General features: G+C 50.2%; 1 protein-coding gene across 1 annotated transcript in view; it reads right to left on the bottom strand.

The window, feature by feature from the left end:
• ACSS1 (acyl-CoA synthetase short chain family member 1) overlaps positions 1-27,070 on the bottom strand; it is a 54,955-nt gene that overhangs the window by 11,502 nt on the left and 16,383 nt on the right. Inside the window, exons 3-7 of the mRNA XM_058433025.1 lie at positions 13,164-13,363; positions 5,769-5,944; positions 5,245-5,397; positions 3,709-3,856; positions 2,329-2,466 (exon numbers count right to left, since the gene is read on the bottom strand). Of these exons, the coding sequence (XP_058289008.1) occupies positions 2,329-2,466; positions 3,709-3,856; positions 5,245-5,397; positions 5,769-5,944; positions 13,164-13,363 (815 nt within the window). The remainder of the gene's footprint in view (positions 1-2,328; positions 2,467-3,708; positions 3,857-5,244; positions 5,398-5,768; positions 5,945-13,163; positions 13,364-27,070) is intronic.

Here is a 27,070-nt window from a genome sequence, read left to right as displayed (position 1 = left end):
AGGCTGCTGGGATACACATCCCACTCTAATGCAGCTGCCAGAGCACACCCCTTCCTAAATGCACTTAGGATATTACCCCTTGTCATTGGACCCTGTGAATCTTTCTTCAGGAGACAAATCCCATGAGTGTATCTGGAAAACCAAATCTTGCCCTTCAGCCCTGTCCCCACCTAATGCCTAGGGCCCACTCAGGTGGCCCTGCTGACAACACCTAGAGGATCTGGGAGAGTTTCTATGGCCCTGGCCACCCTGCTGTTTGTTCCCAGTCCCCAAGCACTGCATGGCCCAGGTAGTCAGAATCACACGGGCCTCTCAAGCCCAGCTCCAGCATGCCAAGAGAGACCACCCAAACTCACCACTTGTTATGGTTTAAATGTTTGTCCCCTCCAAATCTCACGTTGAAATGTAATTGCCATTGTAACAGTATTAAGAGGTGGAACCTTTATGAGGTGATTATGCCAAGAGGCTTCCACCCTCATGAGTGGGATTGGTGCCATTGTAAAAGGGTGAGTTCAACCTCCTCTTGCTCTCTCTCGCCCTCTCTTTGCCCTTCCACCATGGGATGATGCAGCAAGAAGGCCCTCACCAGATGCCAACACCTTGATGTGGACTTCCCAGCCTCCAGAAATGTGAACAAATAAATTTCTGTTCATAATAAATCACCCAATTTCAGGGTATTCTATTACAGCAGCACAAAGCAAACTAAGATACACCATCTAGAAAGGAGTCCCATACTCTTTCTGAGAGGTGGAGGGGACAGTATGGCAAGGGAAGCAGAGTGAACCAGGACCCTAGGACCTGTTGAGGGTACAGGGTGGGGGCACAGAGCCCATCAATCAGGTGGAGGGCAGAGTGAGTTTCACGGACTCTAGAACAAAGTGCTGGGTTCAACACAGGCTGCCCTACTTGCTGAGTGACCTCAGGCAGGTTCTCTGACCTCTCTGTGCCTCCTCTTCCTTCTCTGTAATGTGAAGCAATATCTGCTGTTTGCTCAAAGGACTGATGTGAAGATAAAGGCATTTAATACATATTTGCTCTTATTAATAGTATTCAAACTCCTCCTGCTTTTTAATCTGGAAAGCTCTTTGAGAAACAGAAGGTTTTTACTGTTAATGGGGAAAATAAGGGAAAAGAGGAGGAGGAGTCATTGGATGCCTGCTGTTCCTCAGGAGCTCTCCCCATTAATCATCTCCATGCTACACATTACACTAAGGCTCACATCTGACCCTCTGTGGCATCCTCACCACCCTGTAGGTAGGTCTCATCCCCATCTCACATTTGGGAACAAGTGGTGAGCTCTGCAGGGCACAGCCCCAGCTGCTGTGCCCCTCAGCCTGCGGCCCAGATGCCCACATGGCCTCGTGGTCACCCAGCAGTAGTAGAATCACATGTTCACTGGGTGGTACATGCTCCCTTCCCAAGGATGCATGTGGCAGAATGGGACACTCTTCCATGGTCACTGCCCTGCATGCTTCCCTGGTGAAAAGCCACCAAGCAGCCACCACGCATGACCACACATGTCAAGGCAGACATGAAATGTGGCAGGGATAGGACAGAGAACAGCAGTCACCAGCACCCAGTCCCTCCCAGCACCAGACCGAAGGACAGACACTGCTGATACTGTCGAAACCATGCCACCGTCACGTTTCCAAAATGTTTCCATGTGACTTGGCAATATTCATCAACATTACCAATAGGTCTAAGCTTTGAACTGTCTGCCTGGAAATGTCCTCAGTAACAGCAGAGCAAAAGTGCAGGATGGTATCCACTCCACGGACTTAGAGACAATCAAAAGGTCCAACTATGGGGCAGTGTTTAGCAAACTGTAGTTATACTATTATTATTATTATTATTTAGACGACTGAGTCTCACTCTGTCACCAGGCTGGAGTGCAGTGGTGCAATCCTAGTTCACTGCAGCCTGAAACTCCTGGGCTCAAGCAATCCTCCCACCTCAGCCTTTGCCACCACACCCAGCTAAGTTATACAATTAAATCCCATGCAGCCACTAAAGAACTGACTTGGCCCTTAACTTATTGAGTGGTAAGTATTACTAATGAAGATTAAGCTACAGAAATTGGGCACAGAAACAACGGCACAGAAAATGTCTGGAATGTTGTTCCCCAGACTGGTAACTGCTGCCAGCTCTGGGGAGCGGCTTACAGGTGGGAAGAGGTGCTGGTGCTTTCTACCAGATCCAGTCTAGCATTGCATGAATTCACACACACAAAGCCAGGCAGCTTCATGACTGAAGTCCTGCTGAAGCCCGTATTGGCTCTGAGGGTCTAGGGCAAGCACACCCTCTCCTGCTGCAGGGCAGGCCACTCACCTGACCCCAGAGTCCGCAGGGAGGAGCGATCGTACTTCTTCACCCAGGCATCACCGTATTTCAGCAACAGCCGGACAGCCGTTGGGGCGCCATAGAACTGATTGATCTTCAACCTCTCTACTGTCTCCCAGTACCGACCTACAGAAAGGCCGAAATTCACTGTCAACAGGAGAGCTGACATGATTTACTTTAAACTCAGAGATCAGCCAAGACTTCCTGAGTGCTGGGCATGTGCAGACGCGCATATGTCCATATAAAAGGGATCCCTCCAACCCCCCACCCCCGCCAGTGAAAGATGGAAAGAAGCCCCATGAGACAGGTCCCCAATGGCCGCTCTCCTCCAAGCACTCCCCAGATCCATGGGCGGCACATTCAGGAACAGTCTTCACCTGGCTTAGGGTGATGGCCTAGTTCAAGGCAATACTACGTGGATTTAATAATCCATGGAGCGTTAACACAGAGCTTTCACTCGGTCACACTTACGTGGGCTCTAAAGTGGTGACTGGTGCTTCCCCTGGTGACAGTAGAGCTGCCACTGCATGTGTCCCAGGGAGCAGGGCCATGTGCCCGGCCTGCACACCTCTGATTCCTGTAAACCCACCACCCACACCATCCCCTCCACATGGGACACCGAGCTTCCAAGGGCTGAAGTGGTGGCCTGAGACAGCACCTGGGCCATGGCCCTTAATCCCTGGTCTTGTCCCTACAACTTCTTCCTTGAGCACACCCAGCCCCCGAAGGCAGGGATGGAGCACTGGGAGGTGATAACACAGTCCATGCACAGTTGTCAGCGCCATGGAATGCTGGGGCAGCAGCCTTTGGGCAGAGCCACCATGATCTGCTTACATTAGAGAAAATATTTGAAGACACTGTGCTGTGTGGGAGGACAATGCCCAAGGGAGCCAGACATCACCTTGACTTCAAAGTGATCTCAATTTAATGGAGATGGTTCTAGGCCGTGCATAACATGGTCTGAGGGATGGCCCTGAAGGCTCAGGGGGCAGGGCTGGGGAAACAGAAGAGGCGGGCAGCTGGCCCTGGCCTCGCGAAAGGGCTGGATCTGGGCAAGTGGCCTAGAGGTGAGAAGGATGCCAAAGCGATGGCCCGAGGCTGGCAGTTTAAGTCAGAGGGCAGGAGTGCAGGAACAGGGGCCTTGAGATGTCCTCCAGCACCAAGTCAGACTCCCTGCTGCTGCCCGTCGGATCTTTCTGAAGACCCAGTGCCTGGCCCCACCAGGCATTTTGACAGCAGGACCTGGAGAGCCACACCCTCACCAGGGCCCAGGCGTCCCCCTTCCATGAACCTCTCCACAAGCCTCGAGCCTCAGGCTGTCTCCCCTGACACCAGCATGGGGTCCCAAACAGGGTTCACCATCCTTACCAGCATCGGGATAAACTGGGGTGCTCTCAAAAAGGACACTGGTGGCACCATTGCAGAGAGGCCCATACACCACGTAGCTGTGTCCTGTAATCCAGCCGATGTCAGCCACACAGCCGAAGATGTCACCTGGCTGGTGGTCAAACACAAGCTGCAGAGACAGGAAAGGAGCATCAGGAGCTTGTCCCCCCACCCCACCATGTTCACACGAGGTCACTAGGAAATGGGCATGCGTATGCTGCAGTCCATAGCTGTGAGAGGCAGCTGGCTCCTCAAATGGCCTCCAGCAGCAGGACAGGTGGGCACACTGCAGAGTCCGTCTAGTTGTATGTTTAACACATGGACACCTTTTTGATTACCTTATGCCACGATTTTTTAAACCCCTTAAGAACTACAAAAAATAAAAGCAAAAAAGGCCAAGAATGGCATCAAGCATCATCAGCTTTGAGGAGCATGAGAGGACAGACATCCAAATCCCCTTTATTCTTCCACAGCAGCTGAGTGGAGCCTGATCCCATCTCAGGATCTAACTGCCCATGTGCAGGAAACACAGAGGCAGAGGGACAACAGGCACACCCCAGACCAAAGGACACCGGAGAAAAATGGCTGGACATGACAATGGCCAAGTGTAAGGAAATGGGGGAGCATAGGCTTAAAAAGACTTAAAAGACATATCAACAATATTTTAGGCTGGACACGGTGGCTCACACCTGTAATTCCAGCAGTTGGAGAGGCCAAGGTGGGCAGATCACTTGAGGTCAGAAGTTCAAGACCAGCCTGGCCAACATGGCAAAACCCTGTCTCTACTAAAAATACAAAAAAAAGTTAGCAGGGTGTGGTGGCAGGTGCCTGTAATCCCAGCTATTCAGAAAGCTGAGACAGGAGAGTCACTTGAACCCAGGAGGCAAAGGTTGCAGTGATCTGAGATCACACCACTGCACTCTATCCTGGACAACAGAGTGAGACTCCATGAAAAAACAAAACGAAACAAAACAAAACCAATATTTTAATTGGCAACAGTAAGCTACAGTGCCCATGGATGCTCATATGGATCACAAAAGTATCACAATAAACACACAGGGCAGGGGCACAAGACGCATCAGGACATGCTGGACGGGGCTGTGGCCACATGGGCCTGGAAGGGGCTTCTGAGAAACCAGCGGCCTTCCACTTCTTGATCAAAGTGGCATTTGCCTTATAATAATTCATTAAGCTACACATTTAATTTGGGCGGTTTTCTGTATCTGTTCTAAAAAGAGTTTTTAAAAATCTTTGGGCGAGTGGCCCTTAGTGTCCTGCTGCCAGGTTACATGGTCAGATTATCTGGGAGTTTCCAGACAGTGCAGTGGGGGCTTGAGGCAGCCAGGGCCCTGAGGAGCTGTAGGGTGGGAGGACTCAAGGGGCCCTGCCCCGAATAGGCCAAGAAGAAACACTGACCTCTCACACCTACAGGCCTCGCTCTGCAGCCAGGAGGATTTCCAGCCCTGCCCCTGCCTGGAGCCCTGCCAAGGGCCCAGCACCGCCCGCACAGTCCTGTACCTTGTGGGTCAGGGCGGCATACAGCAGGTAGCCTGCCTGGGTATGGACGATGCCCTTGGGCATTCCGGTGCTCCCTGAGGTGTACAGCATGAAGAGCATGTCCTCACTGCTCATGCTCTCTGGGGCGCACACAGGGTCCTCCTTGGCCATTTCCTGGCAGCGAGAAGAAACAAAGAGCCCACCGAGGGCACTCAGCCTCTCTGAGAGAGCACTCCCCTCCACAGCAGGACTCCACACACGGGATTCAGAATTCACCTGCTCTGACCTGTCCAAGCTCAATTCCAAATGTGGAAAGGACACAAAACAAAAGGGTGGGTGCAAGCATTTGTGTTACAGTAAGTGTTCCAACATGCTTGTCGTATCGGAGTTTTATCTTCCCAGTCAGGACTCAAGCTCACCAAAGACCACAAAGGAACCCTGGGCACCTCTAGGGAACCCAAATTGAGAACCGCAACCCGAGAAGCCTCAGAGCCAGCTAACTTGATATGACCTGTCCTCAAACTGTGCAAAGCGAGGTAACCCACCTGCTCCAGCGGGACGTCCAGATCCCCCATGTGGACCTTGCTGTCTGTCCTGTGAGCCACCAGGACATGCTGCACGGTGGGGCAGTGCTTCACAGCCTCATCCACTATTTTCTTCAGCTCCACCACGCGCCCACCCCGGAGTCCTTGGTTGAAGGTGATAACCACCTTGCACTTGGCTAACAGAGACAACACAGACATTTCTGATCAGTCTCCTCCCGACTTGAACCCTCATAGCCCTGACTCACATAGGACATCCAGGCCTAGGAGTGTGAGAAACTCAATCCAATCTTGAGTAAAAGACTCAGTGGAAAAAGTGAGGGGCTGCCTGCTCTCCAGCCTTTGTGTGCCATGAAGAAGCACCAGGCCTTTGTCCAGTTCTGAGGCTAAGGGGAAGGAACCAGAGATAAATTACTTTGAAGCTCAACTCTTCCTCCTTGAGTCAGCAGCATAAAGACAATTTCCCAACAAGACTTCCACCTTTCTCTCCTGTCTGCCCAGGAGCAAACCCCAGGAAAGGGTCCACCATGCCACCTGCAGCAATCAAGGTGACAGAGAAACACCAAGAGGCAGAGACCAAGAAAGCTGGACAACCAGAGGCCAAGCCCGAAGGTGTCCCATGTAGCCAGGCCCTGTCTAGAGTGACTTGTGTGGGCCAAGAGCCTTCACTGTCCAGAGATCAGGAACCACACCCCAGTGGATGACTGGGAGCTGCCTGCCCTCCTCACCTTCAGAAGAAGGCCCTCCTGATCCCACACCTGCTCTTCAATGACCAATGGTGCTCAGCCAGGCCCAGGGGGAAGCCAGGAGGACCCTAGCTTCCATGGCTAACCTAGGGGGAGGCCCAGAGCAGGGAAGAGGGGCGCACCCACAATGGGCCTCAAGACCCCAGGAAAAGGAGGTGTCCTCCATGCTGTGCCCCATTGCGGGATGACCCAGAGGGATCACAGCCACAGGGGGTTACTATACGGCCCCTCAGGAAGAGCCTGGGACAAATGCCCAGCTGTGACTCTGACTGGCAGGGCCTCACCCACATCCCTTAGGCCTTTCAGTCATTCTGCACCAAAGTCCTCTTGCAGAGCTATGGGCAGAAGTGCTGGGGAACCCTTAACCAATGGCTCTCCATAGTTGGGGTACAAATCCTGCAACTCCCTACCCTTTGCATGGAGCCATTTGAGGCAGGTATGCCACATTCCCATCCAAAGCCACCACTGCCCTACCACACTTCCAAGATAGACTCTGGTCTCAATGTCCCTTCTGGGAGAGTCCTACCTAAATAAATCTGAAATCACTTTTGCACAACATGCCCACCCTTTCTCCTCCTAAGAGCCCTGGAGATGTCATGGCCATGAGGGTTCCCTGAGAATTTTCCAGCACACACAGGGCCATCCAGGGGTCAGAGAGATACCCTAGACCTGCCCAGATGCAGCCACCCCTGCATCTGGCACCAAGAGCCGTGGCTACACACACTCTTTGCCCTTCAAGCCTCAGCGATAGCTCACCTGGGGAAACCAAGTCAGTTGGGTGGAGCCTATCAGAGACTTTCCAGACCTGCATCCCCAAGCAGGGGTTGGTCCAGGTGAGCCCCTATGGGCAAGGAAGGGAGATGGACCAGCAGGAAGGAATGAACCTTTCTCAAGGGGATGGGAGGCAAAGAAAGCTCATGGGAGGCAGGATCTCTCACGAAACAATGACCCCAGCCCATGCAACATGCTGAAGTCACACTACGCAGTGTGATGCTGAAGTCACACTACACAGCAGGCAGTTCCTTTCCCGCCTCCCGAGGCACACACCTCACTCCTGACTCGCACCTGTCCACGGCCTCCCTGCCCAATAGGCTCTCCAGGAGAGGCCTCTAGGAGGTACCCAGGAGCTTCCGAGCACCATGAGCATGTCTGGCCCACTGGCGCCCTCCAAGGCTGGGCCACAGCACGGGTGCTGGCAGGAACCACGTGCCACTCTGGGAGGATTCGATTTTCCCTCCCTGGTTTTGAGCAGGCACCAGCATCAGCGTTCATTTTCTGCTGCTTCCTTAACAAATGACCACAAACTTAGTAGCTCAAAACACTCATTTTTAGCTCACAGTTCTGTCGTCTGGACAGGCTTGGCAGGGTTCTCTGCTTACAGTCTCACAAGGCCAAAGTCAAGGACAGGGCTGGCTCCTATGTGGTGGCTCTGGGGGAGCATCCACCTCCAGGCCATTTCAGTGGTTGGCAGATCTCAGTTCCACACAACTGTGGGATTAAGGTCGCCCTTTCCTTGCCGACTGTCAGCCAGGGGTCATTCTCAGCGGCAACAGCCACCACCTGCCCTGGTTCGTGGCCCTGTTTATCTTCAAAGCCAACAACGGAGGGTAAAGTTGCTTTGAATCTCTCTGACCTCCCCTTCTGCTTCACTTCCTCTGCCTCTAGTTGGAGCAAGTCCTGTGAATTAAGGGCTGTGGGATTAGATGTAGACCACCTGGATATCCTATTGCCTTATTCATATGTGCAAAGTCCTTTCACCATGCAAGTGACATAGCACAGCTTCTGGGGGATTACAGTGTGGCCATCTGAGTGGGTCATTATTCTACCCCCATAGTCTCTCTCAAAGCCATTCTCCTGACCTCTACCCTCCCCTGCAACACTCTCCACTCCTCAAGCAGCCAGAAGCAAGAGGGAAGACAAATAAAGAGGGATGGTCCAAGCCTGGAAGCCAGGCCAGGGGACTGAACTCTGGGACTGTGCCTGCTGACTGAGGTGGCTGCCCAGACATGTGAGAGCCTGGCGGTCAGACTCACAATATGCACCCACCTCTCAGTGGCCAACTGAAGATGGCTCTACCTTCTTTCACCTGCTCTTATAGAGAAGCAGGATCCAGGTCTCCTCCCCTTGAATCTGGAATGGCCACGGACTGGTTTGGCCAATCTAGTAGGGCAAGAGTGATGCCAGGCCTGTGCCAGCCTGGCCTGTAGGACACTGGCAGTTGCTATTTCCTTCCTCTTGGAGCCATGTGCTGCCATGTGACAAGCCTGACTGCTGAGGCTGCAAGGCTATAAGGAAGCCCAAGTCAGCCACGTGGAGAGGCCACATGGAGAGAAAGACAGCCCTGCCAGTCCCCAACCCTTCAAGTCAACCTGACTAATGTCCCAGATGTCATGGAGCAGAAAACAGCCATTCCCCTGTCCCCATCTGATTCCTGTCCCACAGACCCATGAAATAGAATACTAAAACTTATTGTTTTCAGTTGTATTAAGCACTAAGTTTGGGAGTAGTTTGTGACACAGCAATAGAAAACCAAAACAGCCCCTCATTGACCCAAGAGGACACAGATACCCATCTCGACAGAATCTTGTCCCCAGGAACCTGGCACCTGCAGAGCTGCACAAAAAGGCTGAAGGATATCAGGGCAGAGTCCTCTTCAGGACAGGGTCCTGGCCCCTGCCCTCGCATGCTTGGTTGTTTAGGAATACTGAGGTTCTGGGAGCTGCCCCAGCAACCAGCTACTAAATCCCCACATGCTGAAGTCACCAAGAGTCAACTGCTATTGCTTGTTTCAAACAATCTTAACAGAAGCACTGGGTGACCATGGCCACACCAGCAAGAGAGGAAAGGGGCAGCTTAGCATAATGCCAAAAGCATCAACTGTGGCAGCAGAATGTCTGTGTTCAACTCCTGGCTCTGTCACTTACTAGGTATGTGACCTTAGGTAAGTCACTTAAACTCTCTGCATCTCAGTTTACCCATCTTCTTCCCTTTCTAAAGACCAGAACCAGATGACTTCACTGGTGAATTCTATGAAATATTTAAAGAATTAGCACCAATCCTTCTCAAACTCTTCCAAAAAATTGAAGAGAAGGAGATACTTTCAAATTCATTTTATGAGGCCTGCATTACCCTGATACTAAAGCCAGACAAAGATTACTACAAAAAAGAAAACTACAGACAAATATCTCATATAAACAATGATGCAAAACTCTTCCACAAAATGCTAGCAAACTGTATCCAGCAGTATATTAACAGAATACACCATGACCAATCAGGACTTACCCTAGGAAAGGAAGGGTGGTTCAACATGCAACAATCAATCACTGTAATACATCACACTACTACAATGAAGGAAAAAACACATCTCAATTGACGCAGAACAAGCATTTGACAAAATCCAATACCATTTGATGATCAAACACTTAAAACTAGGAATAGAAGGGAACTTAATTGATAAAGAGCATCTGAAAACCCACAGCTAACATCATATTAATGGTAAAAGACTGAAGCCTTCCCCCTAAGATCAGGAACAAAACAAGGATGCCCACTTTTTACCACTGCAATTCAACATTGTAAACGAAGTTGTTGCCAGAGTGATCAGGCAAAAAAAAAGAAAGAAATAAAAGACATCCAAATTGGAAAAGAAGTAAAACTATCTCTATTCACAGATGACATGATCTAATATGTATAAATCCTAATGAATCCACAAAAAACTATTTATTAGAGCTAATAAATCATTAAATTTGCAAGATACAAGATCACTATGCAAAAATGAGCTGTATCTCTATATATTAGCAATGAAAAATCTGTAAAGGAAATTAGGAAAACAATTCCATTTATAAAAATTCATAAAAGAGTAAAATACTTAGGAATAAATTTAGCCTAGGATATGCAAGACTTGTACACTGAATACTACAAACTATAGCTGAAAGAAATTTTAAAATACCTAAATGAATGGAAAGATATCCCATGTTCGTGGATTAATATTGTCAATATGGCAATAGCTTCCAATTTTTCTACAGATTGAATGCAATCAAAATCCCAACATCTTTTCTTGCAGCAATGGAAAAGCTAATCCTAAAATTTCTATGAAAATACAAGAAACTCAGAAGAGCCGAAACAATCTTGAAAAAAGAAGAACAAAGTTGGGAGACTCACACTTCCTGGTTTCAAAACTTACAAAGCTACAGGGTCAAAACAGTTTGATACTGAGATAACAATAGATACATAGGTAATCATATGGATAAATGGAATAAGATAGAGAGCCCAGAAATTATCCCTCACACATATGGTCAAATAATTGTTGAAAATAATTTGACCATATGTGTGGAATAATTTGACCATATGTGTGGAAAATAATTTTCAACAAGAGTACCAAGTCCATTTAACAGGGAAAAGAACAGCCTCTTCAACAATGGCGCTGGGACCACTGGATAGCCATAGGACAAAGAATGAAACTGGACCCTTACCTCACACCCTGTACAAAAATCAACTCAAAATTAAAGATATAGATGTAAAAAGGTAAAACTCAAACTCTTTGAAGAAAATATACGAACAGGGAGGCTGAGGTGGGCGGATCACGAGGTCAAGAGATCGAGACCATCCTGGTCAACATGGTGAAACCTGTTTCTACTAAAACTACAAAAATTAGCTGGGTGCAGTGGCACGTGCCTGTAATCCCAGCTACTTGGGAGGCTGAGGCAGGAGAATCACTTGAACCGAGAAGGCGGAGGTTGCAGTGAGCTGAGATCATGCCACTGCACTCCAGCCTGGAGACAGAGCAAGAATCCATCTCAAAAAAAAAAAAAAGAAAGAAAAAAAAAGAAAACATAGGAAAAAATCTTCACAGCATTAGATTTGGCAATGTTTTCTCAAATAATACAGCAAAGACACAAGCGACGAAATAAAAAATAGATAAATTAGACTTCATTAAAATTTAAAACTTTTATACACCAAAGTTTACTATTGAGAAAGTGAAAAGACAACCCACAGAATGGGAGAATATTTGCAAATCATATATCTGATAGAGGTCTAATATTCAGAATATATAAGTAACTTACATACTCAACAATAAAAAGATAAACAAGCAATTAAAATATGGGCAAACAGCTTAAGTATGCTTTTTCCAATGAAAACATACAAATGGCAACAAGTACATAAAAGATGTTCAATATTATTAGTCATTAGGGAAATGCAAATCAAAACGACAATGAGATACCACTTCATTCTTACTATGATGGCTATTATTTTTTAAAGTGAAAAACAACAAGATGCAGAGAAACTGGAGCCCGCATACACTATTAGTGGAAATGTAAAATGGTGCATCTCCTTAGCAAAACAGTTTTACAGTTCTTTGATAAGTTAAACATGGAATTACCACATGAGTCAGCAAGCCCACTCATAGGTATATACCCCCAAAATTAAAAACAGGTGTTCCTATACGTGAACATTCATAACAGCTCTATTCACAATAGCCAAAAAATGGAAACAACCCAAATGGCCATCAATTAATGAATGCATATTATTCACCTATTAAAAATATGAAATACCGACACATGCCACAACATGGATGAATGGAGAATGTCTGCTTAATGGGTGTAAAGTGTACATTTTGAGTGATGAGAAACTTCAGGTACTAGATACTGATGATGACTGCATAACACTGTGAATGTACTTAATGTGACTGAATTGTATACTTTAAGATGGTTACAACAGTAATTTTAGGGGAGGTGAATAATAATAGTATTATTGCATAAAATACTTATGAAGACTAAGTAAATTAAAGGACATAACCTTTGTAGAGTGCTTAGAACAGTGCCTGGTACACAGTTGGTATTACAGAGTTCTAGAGAGAGGAAGAAAAAGAGAAAGAGGTGGCAGCATCACCCTTGAACGTGGGGGAAGAAACTGAAAGGAAGCAGAAGGGCTTCCCAGCCTTTTATACAGAGGGAGGTCAACAGGGGTCTGAGAACTCTACCCATTAGTTCTATTTTCTATGAGACACAAGAATTCTCAATGGCCCCTAGAACCTGGCACCTGCCTTGCGAAGCCAGCTCAGGGGACTTCCTCTAGGAGACAGCAAGGAGCAGAGATCAGACTGCATGGACATAGGGCCACCATCCAGACACTCAGTCCTTTGACAACAGGAAAACAAGGAAGTTATTGTTCTGCACAGTGTCCAAAACACACTGACCCACATGCAGACAGAAAGACCCCCTTCACCTGACTCCAGATCCCCAAAAATCGTCCACCTCTTCGCTCCTCAGGATAGAAGCCTTCCAGTTGTTGACCTGCGGGACCTTCCCTGTGCATCTCCAGCCTCATCCCACCTCCACACTTCCCTCCTGCTGCACTACACCGGCCTCCACTAGGCCCTCATGCTGCGCTCCTCCTCCACTTGGCCTCTGCCTCTGCTGTTCCTCCAACTGGAACTCTCCCTTTTTCACCTGGCTAAATCCAATGCACTCAGCTCTCAGCCCACAGAACAAATTCTCATTCGGCCATGTGCCTGTCCCTAGTACGGTCTGTCATTTGTCTGTGAAACATTTTATTAATGTCTGCACTCTGATGGTCTCTACACTGATGGCCAGGCCCCCAGGAACAAGGATCAGGGAACTCCAGGGTTCCTCCCTCCCCATGCCCACCTCCTCACCATCATTGATCCTCCCAGCCAAGGACTCCGCACTGAAGCCAGCAAAGATGACTGTGTGGACAGCTCCGATCCTGGCACAGGCGAGCATTGCTGCCACAGCCAATGGGGACACGGGCATGTAGATGGCAACACGGTCCCCACGGTGGACTCCATGCGTCTTCAGTGTGTTGGCCAGGCGGCACGTGGTCTCCAGCAGTTCCCTGCAGCACAGGGAAGAGAAAGCCATCAGAGATGGAAGAGGGCCAAAACGCAGCGCAGTCTGGGGGTGGAGCAATACTGCAAATTTTATGTCGTATACACCCAGCCCAGTGCCAGGATAACAGGCACTTGAATACTTGATGCATGGAAAGTACTTTTCCAGAAAAAGAAAAGTTTTTGACATTTGTAGATTGCTATTGGCAGAGATTCACTGCCACATTGCTAGGGTGACAAGGCTATCCTTAAGTCCACTTATGGCAGGGTTTTGTTAGGGGAACAGGAGCGTAGGGGAGCCATGGTGACAACATTTTAAAATCAATTCCATCTTAAAACTAGCAAGGCACATTCCTTGCCAGTCATGACCCACAGTCATAAGATGTTTACAGCTGAGGAAGCAGCTTAATACCTGCAAAGACAAACTTGCAACAACAGAACGTCCAGATGCCCCAATATTGCATAACATATGCTTTTAAGATGATTATAGGCATGCTTTGATGTACTTATGCACTAAAATGCCAAGGATAGCTTTATTTCAATCAACAGAGTAATAAATGTCACTTTGTCAGCCTACCCGCAGGGAGACATAGCTTAGCTTTTACATAGATAAGACCCCTATATAAGAAAAAAACAAAACAGAGGCATTCTGTCCTCTTGCTGAGGACGCTCTACTATGTAACTGAGAGGCTTTCAGTAAACTGTCTTTTCACTGCGCTCTGCCACTCGCCTTGGATTCCTTCCTGGCAAGATCCAAGAACCCTCTGCTGGGATCTGGATGGGGACCCCTTTTTCCAGCAGCAGCTTCTCAGGGACCACAAGTGTCTGAGGCATAGATCACCACGGTTCCAAAACTTCTGAAAATGTTTGCCTCCAAAAGAAAGACTGATCTCATAAGACATTTAGTCAAGAAATGACAGATCCCAGATTTCTGAATCAACACAGTCGAGGGGCACCAAACAACGCTTTCAGGGAGCAGGCCCCCAAGCCCAGATAGGGCGGACCCCAGCTCTGCAAAGCCACAGTGAGTCGGGAGTGAAGGCCGCACGCAGGACAGCCACATCTCCCTGCAGCCCCGAGACAGCACTGGCGGGTAGAGCAAGCACCCTGCTTTCTCCCCAAGCTAGGGGACCATGGACAAGGGGAAGGGAAAGCACTGGGCACAAGGTGGGTGAGCAGCATCCCCGCCCAGCCCCCATGTCGTCCACCACGTCGCCTATGTCTATGGAGTGCGCGTGCCCTTCTTCTCTGGCCACGCTGGAGCCTATCACCAGGTTCACCCGCCAATCAGGGTGCAGCATCTCTCTGGGCAAGCTGATTGGCTCAGGGCTGACAAGTGACCCAACCTGGTCCAGTCAGAGTCAACCATACTCAACTCTGGGAAAACTGGGAGCAGGCGAGAGCCGCCAACTTGCCGGTCATGCAGCGGGAAGTGGAGGAAGTGGAAGCGATCCAGAGGGTGTCTTTCCTTTCAGCGCCTCTTCCCTCTGAATCTGGACCTGGCAATTGCATTAACCACTTTCCCACTCTTGCTGTACTGACTTTAATTAATTATTTGCAATAAAAAGAGCTAACACAGAAGGAAGAATGAGGGGAAGCCAAGGCCCTTTCTCTCTGGGCGGGGCAGGCCACCAGCCCGCGACCCCTGCCCTCTGCAGGGGCCCAGAAAGCAGACCCTCCTTGGGCTCGCAAGGCCCCTCGCAGCGTGTTTGCATAGCTCTCCTCTGTTCAAAGGGTAGTCAAGGAAAGGGCTCCCGAGAACAGTGAAGCTCAACGAGGCCACCCAGGAAACCACAGCAGAATGAAAATGAGCTGTCCACATCACAGGCAGGGGCTCAAGGAGGCCTTTGTTTCTTCCCAAGGGCATCTGCAGAAGGGACCACATGAGAACCAGATCGCAAGGCCAGCCCGCAGTTCTCCCCGCAGCCAGCACGCCTGCCCAGCCTGGCTCCAGCGGCCTCTTCTGTGGGATTTCATCGTTTTCCGTTCAGGCTTTCAGAAGGAGGACAAAGGCGCCTTTCAGTGGCGCCCCACCCACCCCTTGCCAAGGTTTATGATAAAAGACAGAACACTCCCCCGGAAAACCCCCAGCACCAAGCTCTACAGAATCTAGGGCTCAGAAACACTCCTGCTACTCCGGGGAGGAGGCTGGGGTGGCCTGTGACCGGCTGAAGAGGGAGCCGTGGTCAATAGCAGGGAAGAGTCACTCAACATCTTCGGCCAGATTCCGTTTTCATAGCTCTGAGAGCTTAAGCCTCGCTGCTACGAGAGATGAAGGCTTGAATGTACGCTCATCAGTAAATGGCGATGAAATTCAGTCCCTGTTCTGCAGACGGAGGGCAGCAATCTGAAGCCAAGAAACGACACTGGACTGTCCCTACAGAAAGGCCTGGGGTAGCTTTCTGTAGTAGCTGCCTAGGCATGGGAGCTTATCTTTCTGAGCTCCCATGTGACCATCTGAGAAACAGCAAGCACCCTCCACCTTGTACAGCTGTCACAAGTATTAATAAAAAGCAAGACTGACTTGGAACTCTGCCAAACATTCAGTAGCTATCGTCTTTCCCATCAGATGGAAACTCGAAGAAATCTTTGTTTGAAATCGTTTTCTTAAATGACAAAAATCAGCTAACTCACTTCAGTGAATGCCTGAGATGTTAAAAATCCCATTCTAGGCACCTTGGGAGTGAGTGGGGTGTTTGCATTGGAGAAAGGAATTGACAGGGAGAGTGTCCTCCAGGGGCACAGCTCCGATGAGGAAATGACGGCACATTTGAAGGTGTGCAGGGCGCTGAGCAGCTCAGCTTGGTGGTACAGCCACTGCGGGTGGCAGGGAAGGGCAGCAGGGAGTGCTTTCTAGATAGATTGGCTGTTGGGAGGAGGACTGGGGCAGAAAGAAGAGTGGATTTTCCCTATAGGGGCAGAAGTCACCCAGTCATTGGAGCTGGACAGCTAAACGACAGCCTCCAGGGAGGATCTAGAGACCAGGTTTCCTTGGAAGACTGAGGGGCCTCAACATGGGCCCAAGAGCTGAAGCAGGGTCTGGTGAGTCTCACACTCTTGCTGCTGAGTCCAGAGGAGGGTTTCTGATGAAGGATTTGATCCAGGTAAATCTCAGAGCTCTCTCCCCTCCTATTTTCTCTGCCAAGGTCATAAACCTTGAAGTGGAAAGGATCCTTGGACGTCAGGCGGTGCAGCCTCCTTGGGGTTCTGAAATCTGGCAGCCACATTCTGGCCTACAACAGCCCAGCCTCTCCTTAAACATCACACTGCCAGAGCTCACCTCATGGGGCCACCTCTCTGTCACTTTAATAGGGAAACAGTCTACCAAAAATTGGACCAAGATTTACAGCTCTTCAAACTCCACCCCTTAGTCCTACCTCCGACCTTTAAAGCTTCCCAGAATAAATCTAATTTCTCAATGACAGCCCTTCAAATTCCTGAATACTCCCTGCCCCTCATCCTCTTGGAAGCTTTTCCTCCCCCAGGTTCTCTGGTCCAGCCCTCCATAATGGCACTCAATCTCAGTAGACACCCCCAGACTTCCAAATGGATCCCCACATTCTCATGGTGCCTGCCCAGAGCTGAATGTGGGTACCCAGACCCTTGACCTCAATTCTATATTTAACTATGTTTTCTTTTTATTATTTTTTTTTTTTTTTTTGAGGTGGAGTTTCGCTCTTGTTGCCCAGGCTGGAGTGCAATGGCGCAATCTTGGCTCACCGCAACCTCCACCTCCCAGGTTCAGCCTCCTGAGTAGTTGGGACTACAGGCATGTGCCACCATGCCCAGCTAATCTTGTATTTTTAGTAGAGACAGGGTTTCTCCATGTTGGTCAGGCTGGTCTTGAACTCCCGACCTCAGGTGATCAACCCACCTCGGCCTCCCAAAGTGCTGGGATTACAGGCATGAGCCACCACCGCGCCACGCCGACCATATGGATTTTTTGTTTTGTTTTGTTTTGTTTTTGAGATGGAGTCTCCCTCTGTTGCCCAGGCTGGAGTGCAGTGGCACAATCTCCACTGGCTGCAAGCTCCGCCCCTTGGATTCATGCCATTCTCCTGCCTCAGCCCCCCGAGTAGCTAGGACTACAGGTGCCCGCCACCATGCCCGGCTAATTTTTTTGTATTTTTAGTAGAGACAGGGTTTCACAGTGTTCACCAGGATGATCTCGATCTCCTGACCTCGTGATCCACCTGCCTCAGCCTCCCAAAGTGCTGGGATTACAAGCATGAGCCACCGCACCCAGCCGATCATATGCATTTTTAAAATACCTGACAGTTGGCTCAAATTCAACATGAGGTCACTAACCTGCACCCTCCCAACTCCTAATACATGTAACAGATGCCCTTTAACTAGGGCTTTCTCATATTATGGCCATGGAAATGTTTTGTGTTTTTTTAAAGCAGGCTTTTCATTTATCCCAATCCAATTCTATCTCAATTTCTCCCCATCTTTCCAGCTGACTTTTTTTTTTTTTTTTTTGAGATAGAGTCTTGCTCTGTCACCCAGGCTGGAGTGCAGTGGTGCCATCTCCGCTCACTGCAACCTCCACCTCCCAGGTTCAAGAGATTCTGCTGCCTCAGCCTCCTGAGTAGCTGGGACTACAGGCGTGCCCCACCACACCCAGCTAATTTTTGTATTTTTAGTAGAGACGGGTTTCACCATGTTGGCCAGGCTGGTCCCGAACTCCTGACCTCAAGTGATCCACCAGCCTTGGCCTCCCAAAGTGCTGGAATTACAGGCATGAGCCACCACACCCAGCCGATTTTTGAAGCCTGGATTTTTAAGTTTAAACTCTCGTTTTTCATTAGCAATATCCTCCAGACATATATTATTGGAAAATATGGTCAGCAAACCTAGGTCTTCAAATCATTGAAAAATAAATGTTATTCAAGTAAGTGATCCTGCCATTCCAAATACTCAGGAACATTTGAAAGCATGTTTTTGGATATTCATAATTTCTCAGACTTCCACAAAGCGAAATGCTACTGTTTCTGTATCAGAAAGATAATGCAGCCACTCAGTGACTGGTGCCTTGGGCTACAGTTGCAGGAAACAGTGGCTTCCTCACTACCTGCAGGATCCTCTTATGTAGCACCCTAGTGGGTTTCCAAAGCACGGGGACATGCAGCTTTCTGAGTCACTAAAATGAGTTAGAGTTTTACTTCTAAGTCCAAGAAGAAATATAACACTTGTTGTTCAGGTACTGAGCAGGATATTTAAGTTTGTCTGCAATGTACTCTGCCGGGTCAAGCTTTTGGTGCGGACGTATGCAAATGATGTGCACAAAAATACAAATTTGGCCTTGTGTTTCTGGTGCTTAACACTAGGAAAACGCTGACTGGCCTTGGGGAAGGAAGAAGACTTGTTACCAACTCTTAACATCAGTTGGGAATAACTTTTATCCAATGCTAAAGATACAATCTGACTGCAAGTAATTGTGACCAACATGATAACTGCCTGAACTCAGACGGTACAAATGCACCCCTGCCCCCCATCCCACGCCTCAGAATTTAAAATTAGTCCAAAACAGGAAACAGCTGGAAACAGAGTTCAGAGAAAAGAGAGGAAGAAATACACCGGTATTTTTTTTTTTATCTATCTTTCAATCAGACCTAGTTTCGTCACGGTTAATATTGAAAGTGTCTTTTTCTCCTAGACATTTCCTGATGAAGGCCCAGGGTAAGTAAGTCCTGTGTGTGCTGCCGTGTTGAAGAAATAAACAAATTGAGGCTGGTCCTAGTGACTCACAGCTGTAATCCCAGCATTTTGGGAGGCTGAGGCAGGCAGATCACTTGAGGTCAGGAGTTCAAGATCAGCCTGGCCAACCATAGCAAAACCCTGTGTCTACTAAAAATACAGAAATTAGCTGGGCGTGGTGCTGCATGTCTGAATCCCAGCTACTTGGGAGGCTGAGGCAGGAGAATCGCTTGAACCCGGGAGGTGGAGATTGCAGTGAGCTGAGATCCCACCACTGCACTGCAGCCTGGGTGACAGAGCTAGACTCTGTCAAAAAAAAAAAAAAAAAAAAAAAGAAGAAGAAGAAAGAAAGAGGGAAAGAAATTAAGAATGCATGATTGCTTATTGCCTACAATTATTCTGGCACTCAGTATTCACGAAATAAACACTAGCTCACAGACTTCTTTATTGTCCATCAAGTACAAAGTCTGCTTGGGTAGAGATCTGGGTTTTGCTTATTGCCTTCCTCCTGGCATCCACCTAGCTCATATAAGGTACTCAATAAATATTTGTTAAGCAAATGGGCACAGCAGGTGAGCATGAAGTGGGAAGGACCTCAGCCAAGAGCGACACCCACCCTGCAGACACCCTGTGTCCTCCTTCCCCTGAGGGGCTAGGCTGCTGTCACCTTGCATCACGCTGGCATGAAAATGTGCTGCTGCTCTGAGAAGCAAATGGGAAGGACCCCCCTCTGAGAAACCAGCCTACAGAAACGTTTCATTTTCTTCTGCCAATAAGAGAAGTAAACCCAGGTAATTGTCTTGATATGTGAAGGCCTCTGACAGACACAAAGCATTTCCTCGGGCTCAGTCACTTCTCTCCAAGCACCAGTGCTGACGGGGGCTGGGGAAGGTCAACTCCATGGTCTAGATCCAAAACTTGAAAGGACATTCCTATGCTGTCTCTAGAATTTGATATTTTCTTCAGCCTGCTGTGTCAGGAAGGTAGAGGTAGTAAGAGAAGAAAGGATCAGCCTTAGGGAAGGGAAGCCTGGCGAGGCTGACCCCTTCTCACACAGGAGGAGCGTGGAAGGCCGCGCAAAGCATGGATGGCCAGCTCACGTCTCATGGACCCAGGCCTGGGGAAAAGACTCCTTCCCTCCTGGCAGCCTCCTCTGGCCCTGACATTACTGTAGCCACCGACTGTCATTCAATGGTGGTAAGATTTGCTCACTCTGCTCTTTACTACCACTGAGAGAACAGAAGACCAGGAAGTCAGCTAGCAGGGCTCATACACCAAGTATGAAATTTCTCACGTCATTATTTGGTGTCATGACCGTGACATTTAGCAAAGAGAAGCTGCCATGAAAACATAAATTGGCAGCCGCACTTGAACATGAATGGTCCCCTGGGCCAAGGCAGGCCCAGGCACAGCAAGGGCCCCCAGGAGACATGAGCTGAGTTGCTAGTAGTGATGCCAGCTCAGCCAGTAACAAGATCACTAAAGCTATGTGTGTTCCAAATTCCTTATGGAAAATGAAAGTCTCTTCCCTGAGGTTTTTGCTAGACTATGGAAAGTACTGAACCTGCAAGTTTATCACTCAGGAGTCTCACGGGAGGCCAAACAACGACTGATCAGAGAGCAGGGTTCCCAGCGCAGCCCCCCACACCACTGGGGCCTGTATTGTCTCATCTGTGAAATGGCCTAATAATAGGACCCACTACCAAGGTGGTCGTGGAGACCAAATAAGAAGTTGCAGGCACCTTTGAAGGTGACTTGTAAACAGCGGCCATAATGACTGCAGAAAATACAAGACATGGGAAAAAGAGAATTATTGAACACTAATGGACCTTTAAGAAAGGTGGGCACCTCAGGCACCTCCTTCTCAGGAGGGCAGGTGCAAAATGCTGGTTTGCCTTATGGAAGCTGCAGTCTCCGTGTCGCCGGCTCAGGGCACATGCACCTCAGCTGTGTGAATGCCTTGCAGGAAGCCCTCACCTGCACAGCCTGCCTGCTCCATGCCCCCAAGGCGGGTGCTGAGGGCGGGAGTAGATCTGAGAAGGATGCAGAGCCTCCTACAGTTGGGGTTGCTGCCAGTCTGGGGGTTCCAGGCACTCAGCCCGAGGCCTGTGCTTCCAAAAGGCCAGAGGGAAGGCAGGTCCACCCCACATGCTCTGCACAGCCTACCACCATCTGCCATGTCATCCTGTCACTGCCCCCCTGCTGGCTACCCAAGCTTCTCCAGCCACAACTGCCTGCCACTGCGAGCCCAGGAAACCTCCTCTCCAGGCCCATGGCCTCCTACCTCCTCAGCATCCAGGGGGTATTCCCTCCCCTGCCCCTCCTCCCACTTGCCCTCACCCCACCCTCAGTTCACAGCCCCATCCCATGGAACAAGGATAGAACAGCTATCAAGCAAGTATCCTGTACCCAGGGCTGCTCCCACGGAGCAGGTTCCCATGGAGAACCCACTTAACTCTAACAACAGCCCATAGGCTCCGAGCTCCCCTTCCCTTCTTCACTTTCATGATGAGGAAATTGAGGCATAGAGAAGTTGAGCCACTTTCTCAAGGCTATGCAGCTGAAGGAGTCAGGGCAGGAGTCAAACCCAGGCCCAGCTCCAGGAGCCTTGCTGTCAGCCAGCTCCTCAGTATCAGAACCACTCCTATCGCAAAGGCTCCCAAACTTCAAAAGATTTGCCATCTGCCAATGCTATAATTACTCACGTAACATTTTTCTTGAGTTAGTTCACTTTTTTAATATAAATTTATTCTAAGAATGAACCTGAGGCTGATTCTCATTCAAAAGGGAAAGTTAGCAAGAGAAGTGCCCAAAGTCCCCACACTCATGGGGGTTCAATCGAGCCTTTCTTCTTGTCCCCAGAATGGAGGACAGGGCCAAGGGTGGGTGTGGAGCGGCATTTTCCTTCATCATTCAGTGTTCGGCTCCTCGTTCAGGGCCACCTGCCCAGGGCATGCCTCCCCAGGCACAGCCAGGTCAAATCCCACATCCTTAGTTTTTATTTTCTCCTCTGACCAGAGCCCAGGATGCAGTCAGCTTCTAAGAAAGCCTTGTAGGACGAAAGTACCAGGCCAGACTCCAGAGAAACTCTGTCCTCATTCCTATTAACGCCTGGTTTTCCCTTCGTCCTCAGCACTTGGCCTTTGGCCCAAGTCTTGTCTCTGGAAAGGAAGTTCTTTCCCTTCCATACACAAAGCCCAGCTCACATGACTGCGGGAACCAGGTGTCAATGCCTGAAGAACTTTGGAGGCTCCTACAGGCTGGCAGCCCAGGACAAGAGCACACTGGGGGACTGAAGTCCTGGAAGCCAGCCCCGAGAACAGCTGGTGCCCTGGCAGAACATTCATCCCTGGCTGGACAGACTTGTTTACCTCCTGGGAGAAAGCCACAGAAGTGAGTCCTTTCCCTTGTGGAATTTGGAAAAGGATGTAGGTTTTAACATTCTGTAAACATTCACTTTCCCCTGTGGTTAAAAAAAAACCACAGGAGATTTCTCAGGTCCCACTCCAGGTTTGCACACCCCACATGCCCTCTGTTCCGCCTCTCCGAGTGGCTCTGCCAGAGCCCATTCGGCTGCCACAGACACAGCACAACACAGGGCAGCCAACTTCACACAGAACGCTCCAGAGCCTGGACGCAGGTTGGGGGTCCTTCTATTTATCAGGCTTTCCTGGGAGTCCACACAACATTCCAGATTAACACCTGGAGGAGAGTAAGCCCTGGAGGGGAAGTTCGCAGACACAGCCACACAGGTGGAAATCCAGAGAGCACAGCTGCTTGGCATACCTGCCTCGGGCCCGGCGACTTTCCCTGCCTCTTGGCAGCAGCCTAGAGAAGCGTCAAACTCCTCCAAAGAACAGGAGGCTCCTGCTCCCCAGTGCTGTGCTGGATAGCAACCAGTTTCTCAGCAAAAGAAGCCCTGACTTGTAACATTCGCCAATGATCACGGTGCAAATATTTCCAGCTCCTGATAGCACTGACTCCTGATAGCACTGACTGGACAAGGAAGATATGCACACACAACTGCTCCACGGAGCCCATTCGACACCAGCCCCAGCCTGGGAGCCTGCAGCCCCAACACCCAAACCACCCAGCCCCAGGGGCAGCCTCCTCCTCTCTCTTTGCAGCCACACCCCAGAAGCTGCCCAGATGCCCCATCCCAGGTCACCCTTAAAGTTCACTGGAACTAATTTTCCCCTTTATAAAACAATAATTGTTAATAATTTATGATTTCATTCCTTTTATTTAATAATTATTCATTTAATGATAAGTAATTACTAATAAAAACCTGTTAATTTGGCCAGGCACGGTGGCTCATGTCTGTAATCCCAGCACTTTGGGAGGCCAAGGCGGGCGGATCACGAGGTCAGGAGATCGAGACCATCCTGGCTAACACGATGAGACCCCGTCTCTATTAAAAATACAAAAAATTAGCTGGGCATGGTGGCGGGTGCCTGTAGTCCCAGCTACTTGGGAGGCTGAGGCAGGAGAATGGCGTGAACCCGGGAGGCGGAGCTTTCAGTGAGCCGAGATCGCGCCACTGTACTCCAGCCTGGGTGACAGAGCAAGACTCCGTCTCAAAAAAAAAACAAAAAAAAACCTGTTAATTTGGAAGGAAGGGGAGGAGCGAAAGCATGCAGCTTTTTCAGTCCACCCCGTGTGACCTCCAGGCCACAGTCCCTCTGACCCTGGGTTTAAGATGGCATGGAGGGTCTGCATAAGCTCAGGGCTGGGCTTCCACAGATGGCACCATACTCCCGGGCATAAGACCACGGGCTGAGAGCATGCCCACAGACTCTCCATGGCAGCCCTTTTCCCCAGGCCACCGCACATGGCCTTGCAGCTCATCCCTGTTCAAAGGCACTACCCCAGGGATGCTAGAATCCCCACCAGGCTGAATACCCCTTTGGGAGGGGAGCCCTTCCACCAAAGTGGCCCCATTCGCACCAGGAAAACATGCCAGAAACCATACAAAATGTTAGCCTGGAAAACTGTCCCACAATTTAGTTGTGAAGCCCAAAAAACTAATGGGTTTCTAATGTGAAGATAGAAGACTCTTCTTGTTGAAAATGGGCTGGCCTGCAGGGAATCCACATGAGATGGGCCACCGTGGGTGGAATAAATACATCAGGGTGAAGACCAGAGCCTGTTAGTTACAGCAGATTTTGAACAGCTGTGGTGGCCAAAGGCCTTTGCACACTGGAATGACTTTGAGGGTTTGGTCACCTGCATGAGGAGGAAGGACTCCAGGCTCCATTCGAGTGGCCTGGGATCTGAGAAGGTACAGGTGGGATCCTCCTGCCCTAACAGTGGGTTGTGGAGCCCAGGTGTCAGCCCAGTCAGGTTCCACAACCCACCTGCTGGCCTAGAATTGCCTGTGGTCACCACAGCGTCTTCTCCCTCCCCATCCACGCCAGCCTGGCATCCTCCACCAGAGTCACCCTTGCTCCCGAGGTTCTGCCTGTGAATCAGCCTGCATCAGACAGCTGCGCATGGGAGCGGCTGCAAGGCGTGCTGCTGCTCTGCTGCTGTGCAGAGCGACTAGAGGATGCTGAGTTTCCTGGGGCAGTCCCGCTCGCTGTGAGGGTGCCAAGACACAGGTAAACCAGCAGCAACGGTGGTTTCCTGAGCCCTGGACTGAAGCTGCAGCAGTGTGTTTGGAAACTCAGCAGTGCCATTGAGGTCTCTGGAGGCCCTTCTGATTGTGCCAGAGGTCGGAGCTGAGGGTCCTTCCAGAGGCTGCTCCTCCTACCTCCCAGGGATTTGGAAGCACCCTGCCCAAACTCCCTTTCCACTTAAAAGAACAGTGAATCCTGACAGATTTCTGACAAGCCATTGCAGCAGCATTCCCGGGGATGCATTTTCAAATACAGATTCCCAGGGCCTTCCCAGAAACTCAGAATGGCCCAAGCAAGGCCTGGGTACTGTCTCACTAGAAACCCTCCCCAGGGGACTCCGAGGCATGGCCTGCAGCTGGAAATCACAGCTGTAAATTCCAACCAGAGTGACACAGTTGCTAAAGCTGCCTGGCGATTTCCCTGGCATGTTTGGAGACCACGAGGAATTCCTGAAGACGTTCATGTCTGAGAAGATCCCACATGACCGCTTCTGAATTCCCTGTCCACATGGCCTCCCTCCCTTGGTCGAGGCTGTTCCCCTAAAGGCTTCGTCCACACAGAACCAGCAGGGAGAGTGGGACTGTGCTGGCCCAAACAGGGGGCGGACACATTCACCATACCTGCCAATGGCCCTGAAACCTCTCTCCAGGCTTCTCAGGGGAACTAGACTGGATTTGTTGGTGGGAAATTGTCAAGCCCCCATCCATCCCGACCCCCTACTGTCACCATGTTCAGATGAGGTCAAGACAGCCATGGGGAGGGTCAGGAGAAAGAATGACAGGGGAGGCCTCTGTTCCAACAGGCCAGCAGCACCGTGCCACCACCCCCTGTCCCGGCGCCAGTAACTCCACAGCCTTTTACCCTACCTCCTCTGGCAGCCAGCCCTCAGTCCCTGAACCCTGCACAAGGGGTCCTGGAGTCCTCTGGCATGAGCCCCTTAAGCCTCAGCTGGTGCCAGTGTCTGATGAGTGTCTGCTGGTCCTCTGAGGCCCCAGACACCTGGAAGATATGGCCCTGGCCAGCAACAGGGCATCCTGTCTGCATGCAGTGGAGTTCAGCCTGGGCACACCAGGACAATGTTTATTTTGAGTTGTGTGGAGGGCCAGAAGCCTCAGCCGCAGAGCCCAGGGGTCCCATTCACACCTGAACTCCACTTCTGATGGGACTATAGACTCTTCAATACATCCACCACAGCCAGAGCTGGGGGACCTTTTCAGCTGCATGAACTCCCAAGTTCCTAAAGCTCTATTGATACCAGAGTCCCCAGCTTTAAAAATCAGGGTCCCAGGCAAACATCAATATGAACTGAGAACCTTGGTGTCAGCTCCTGCCCAAAGTCAGACCCACGGAGGCAGTGTAAGAGCGGCAAGGCAAGACTGGACATCGAGGAAACACCAGGTGACTTGAGGAAGATGGAGGGCTGGTGCCCCATCCATCCAAGGCCTTGTGTGCAGGCCTGTTACCAGGAAGTAGGGGTTCCTGGGCCAGCTGGGATGTCTAGTCCATCCTCACCCCACTGCCGTCCCCTACCCAGGGCTGCACTGGGCACCCTGCTACAGGGGCGCACTCACTACTGAATGGGCTTTGGTTTCCATTCCATGCACCGGACCCCACATCTAACCCACGGTAACACCTTCACTCTGTGTCTGCCTAGCAGGGGAGGAGGCAGTGTCAAGGGCAGGAACTTGGGAATGAAGATGTAGCCCCCCTCATGGGGAAGGGATGGGGGTGAGCTGAGCTGAACTACAGTTCACCTGCAGTCTGGGCAGGTGAGAAGGTTTCACCCACTGGCCTCTGTGCTGCCCACACTGTGCTGGTGGGGACTGGACACAGGCAGGACCGAAGGACCCCACAGTGCAGCCCACAGCAAATTTGGGAGTCACTTACCCCCTGCCTAGTGCCTGCAGAAGCAGGAGGGAAAATGCAAAACAGAGGCCACAAAGCCATGTCCTGGTCCTCGCAGACTCATCTCCAGGCATGGCCCTCCCCCTAGGGAGGCTGTGCCCCCACCAGCCCACGCCCCCTCCCCCGCCTCCTCCTCATCACCCGCTAGCTCCCACCCCTCCCCTCGGCCAGCTCTTCCTTCCCGTCCCAGAACTGGGCCGTCCCCAAAGGCCCCTGCATGGTAGCAAGGGGTCACAAAAGCCGGGATCCAGCTTCACAGCAGGCATTTGCTCGTATGTGTGCCCCTCGAGTTAAACCTCGGCACGCTGTGCCCCAGAGAATTCTCAGAAAGGTCCCGTCCCCATCAAGAGGTCTCTGTGGACACAAACTCCCTCAGTGTGGGTCGCTGCACTGCAGTCTGAAGATGGGGCCTTTCTAAACTATGACGTGCCAGGACCTCAGCACCCAGGAGAACGCAAGGGAGCATGGGCAGTGTGCGTAGGAAGACCCCAA

This window comes from Hylobates moloch, unplaced genomic scaffold (assembly GCF_009828535.3).
Source record: "Hylobates moloch isolate HMO894 unplaced genomic scaffold, HMol_V3 SCAFFOLD_21, whole genome shotgun sequence".
NCBI classification, from domain to species: Eukaryota; Metazoa; Chordata; class Mammalia; order Primates; family Hylobatidae; genus Hylobates; species Hylobates moloch.
This window is presented reverse-complemented; position numbering and strand designations above follow the sequence as displayed.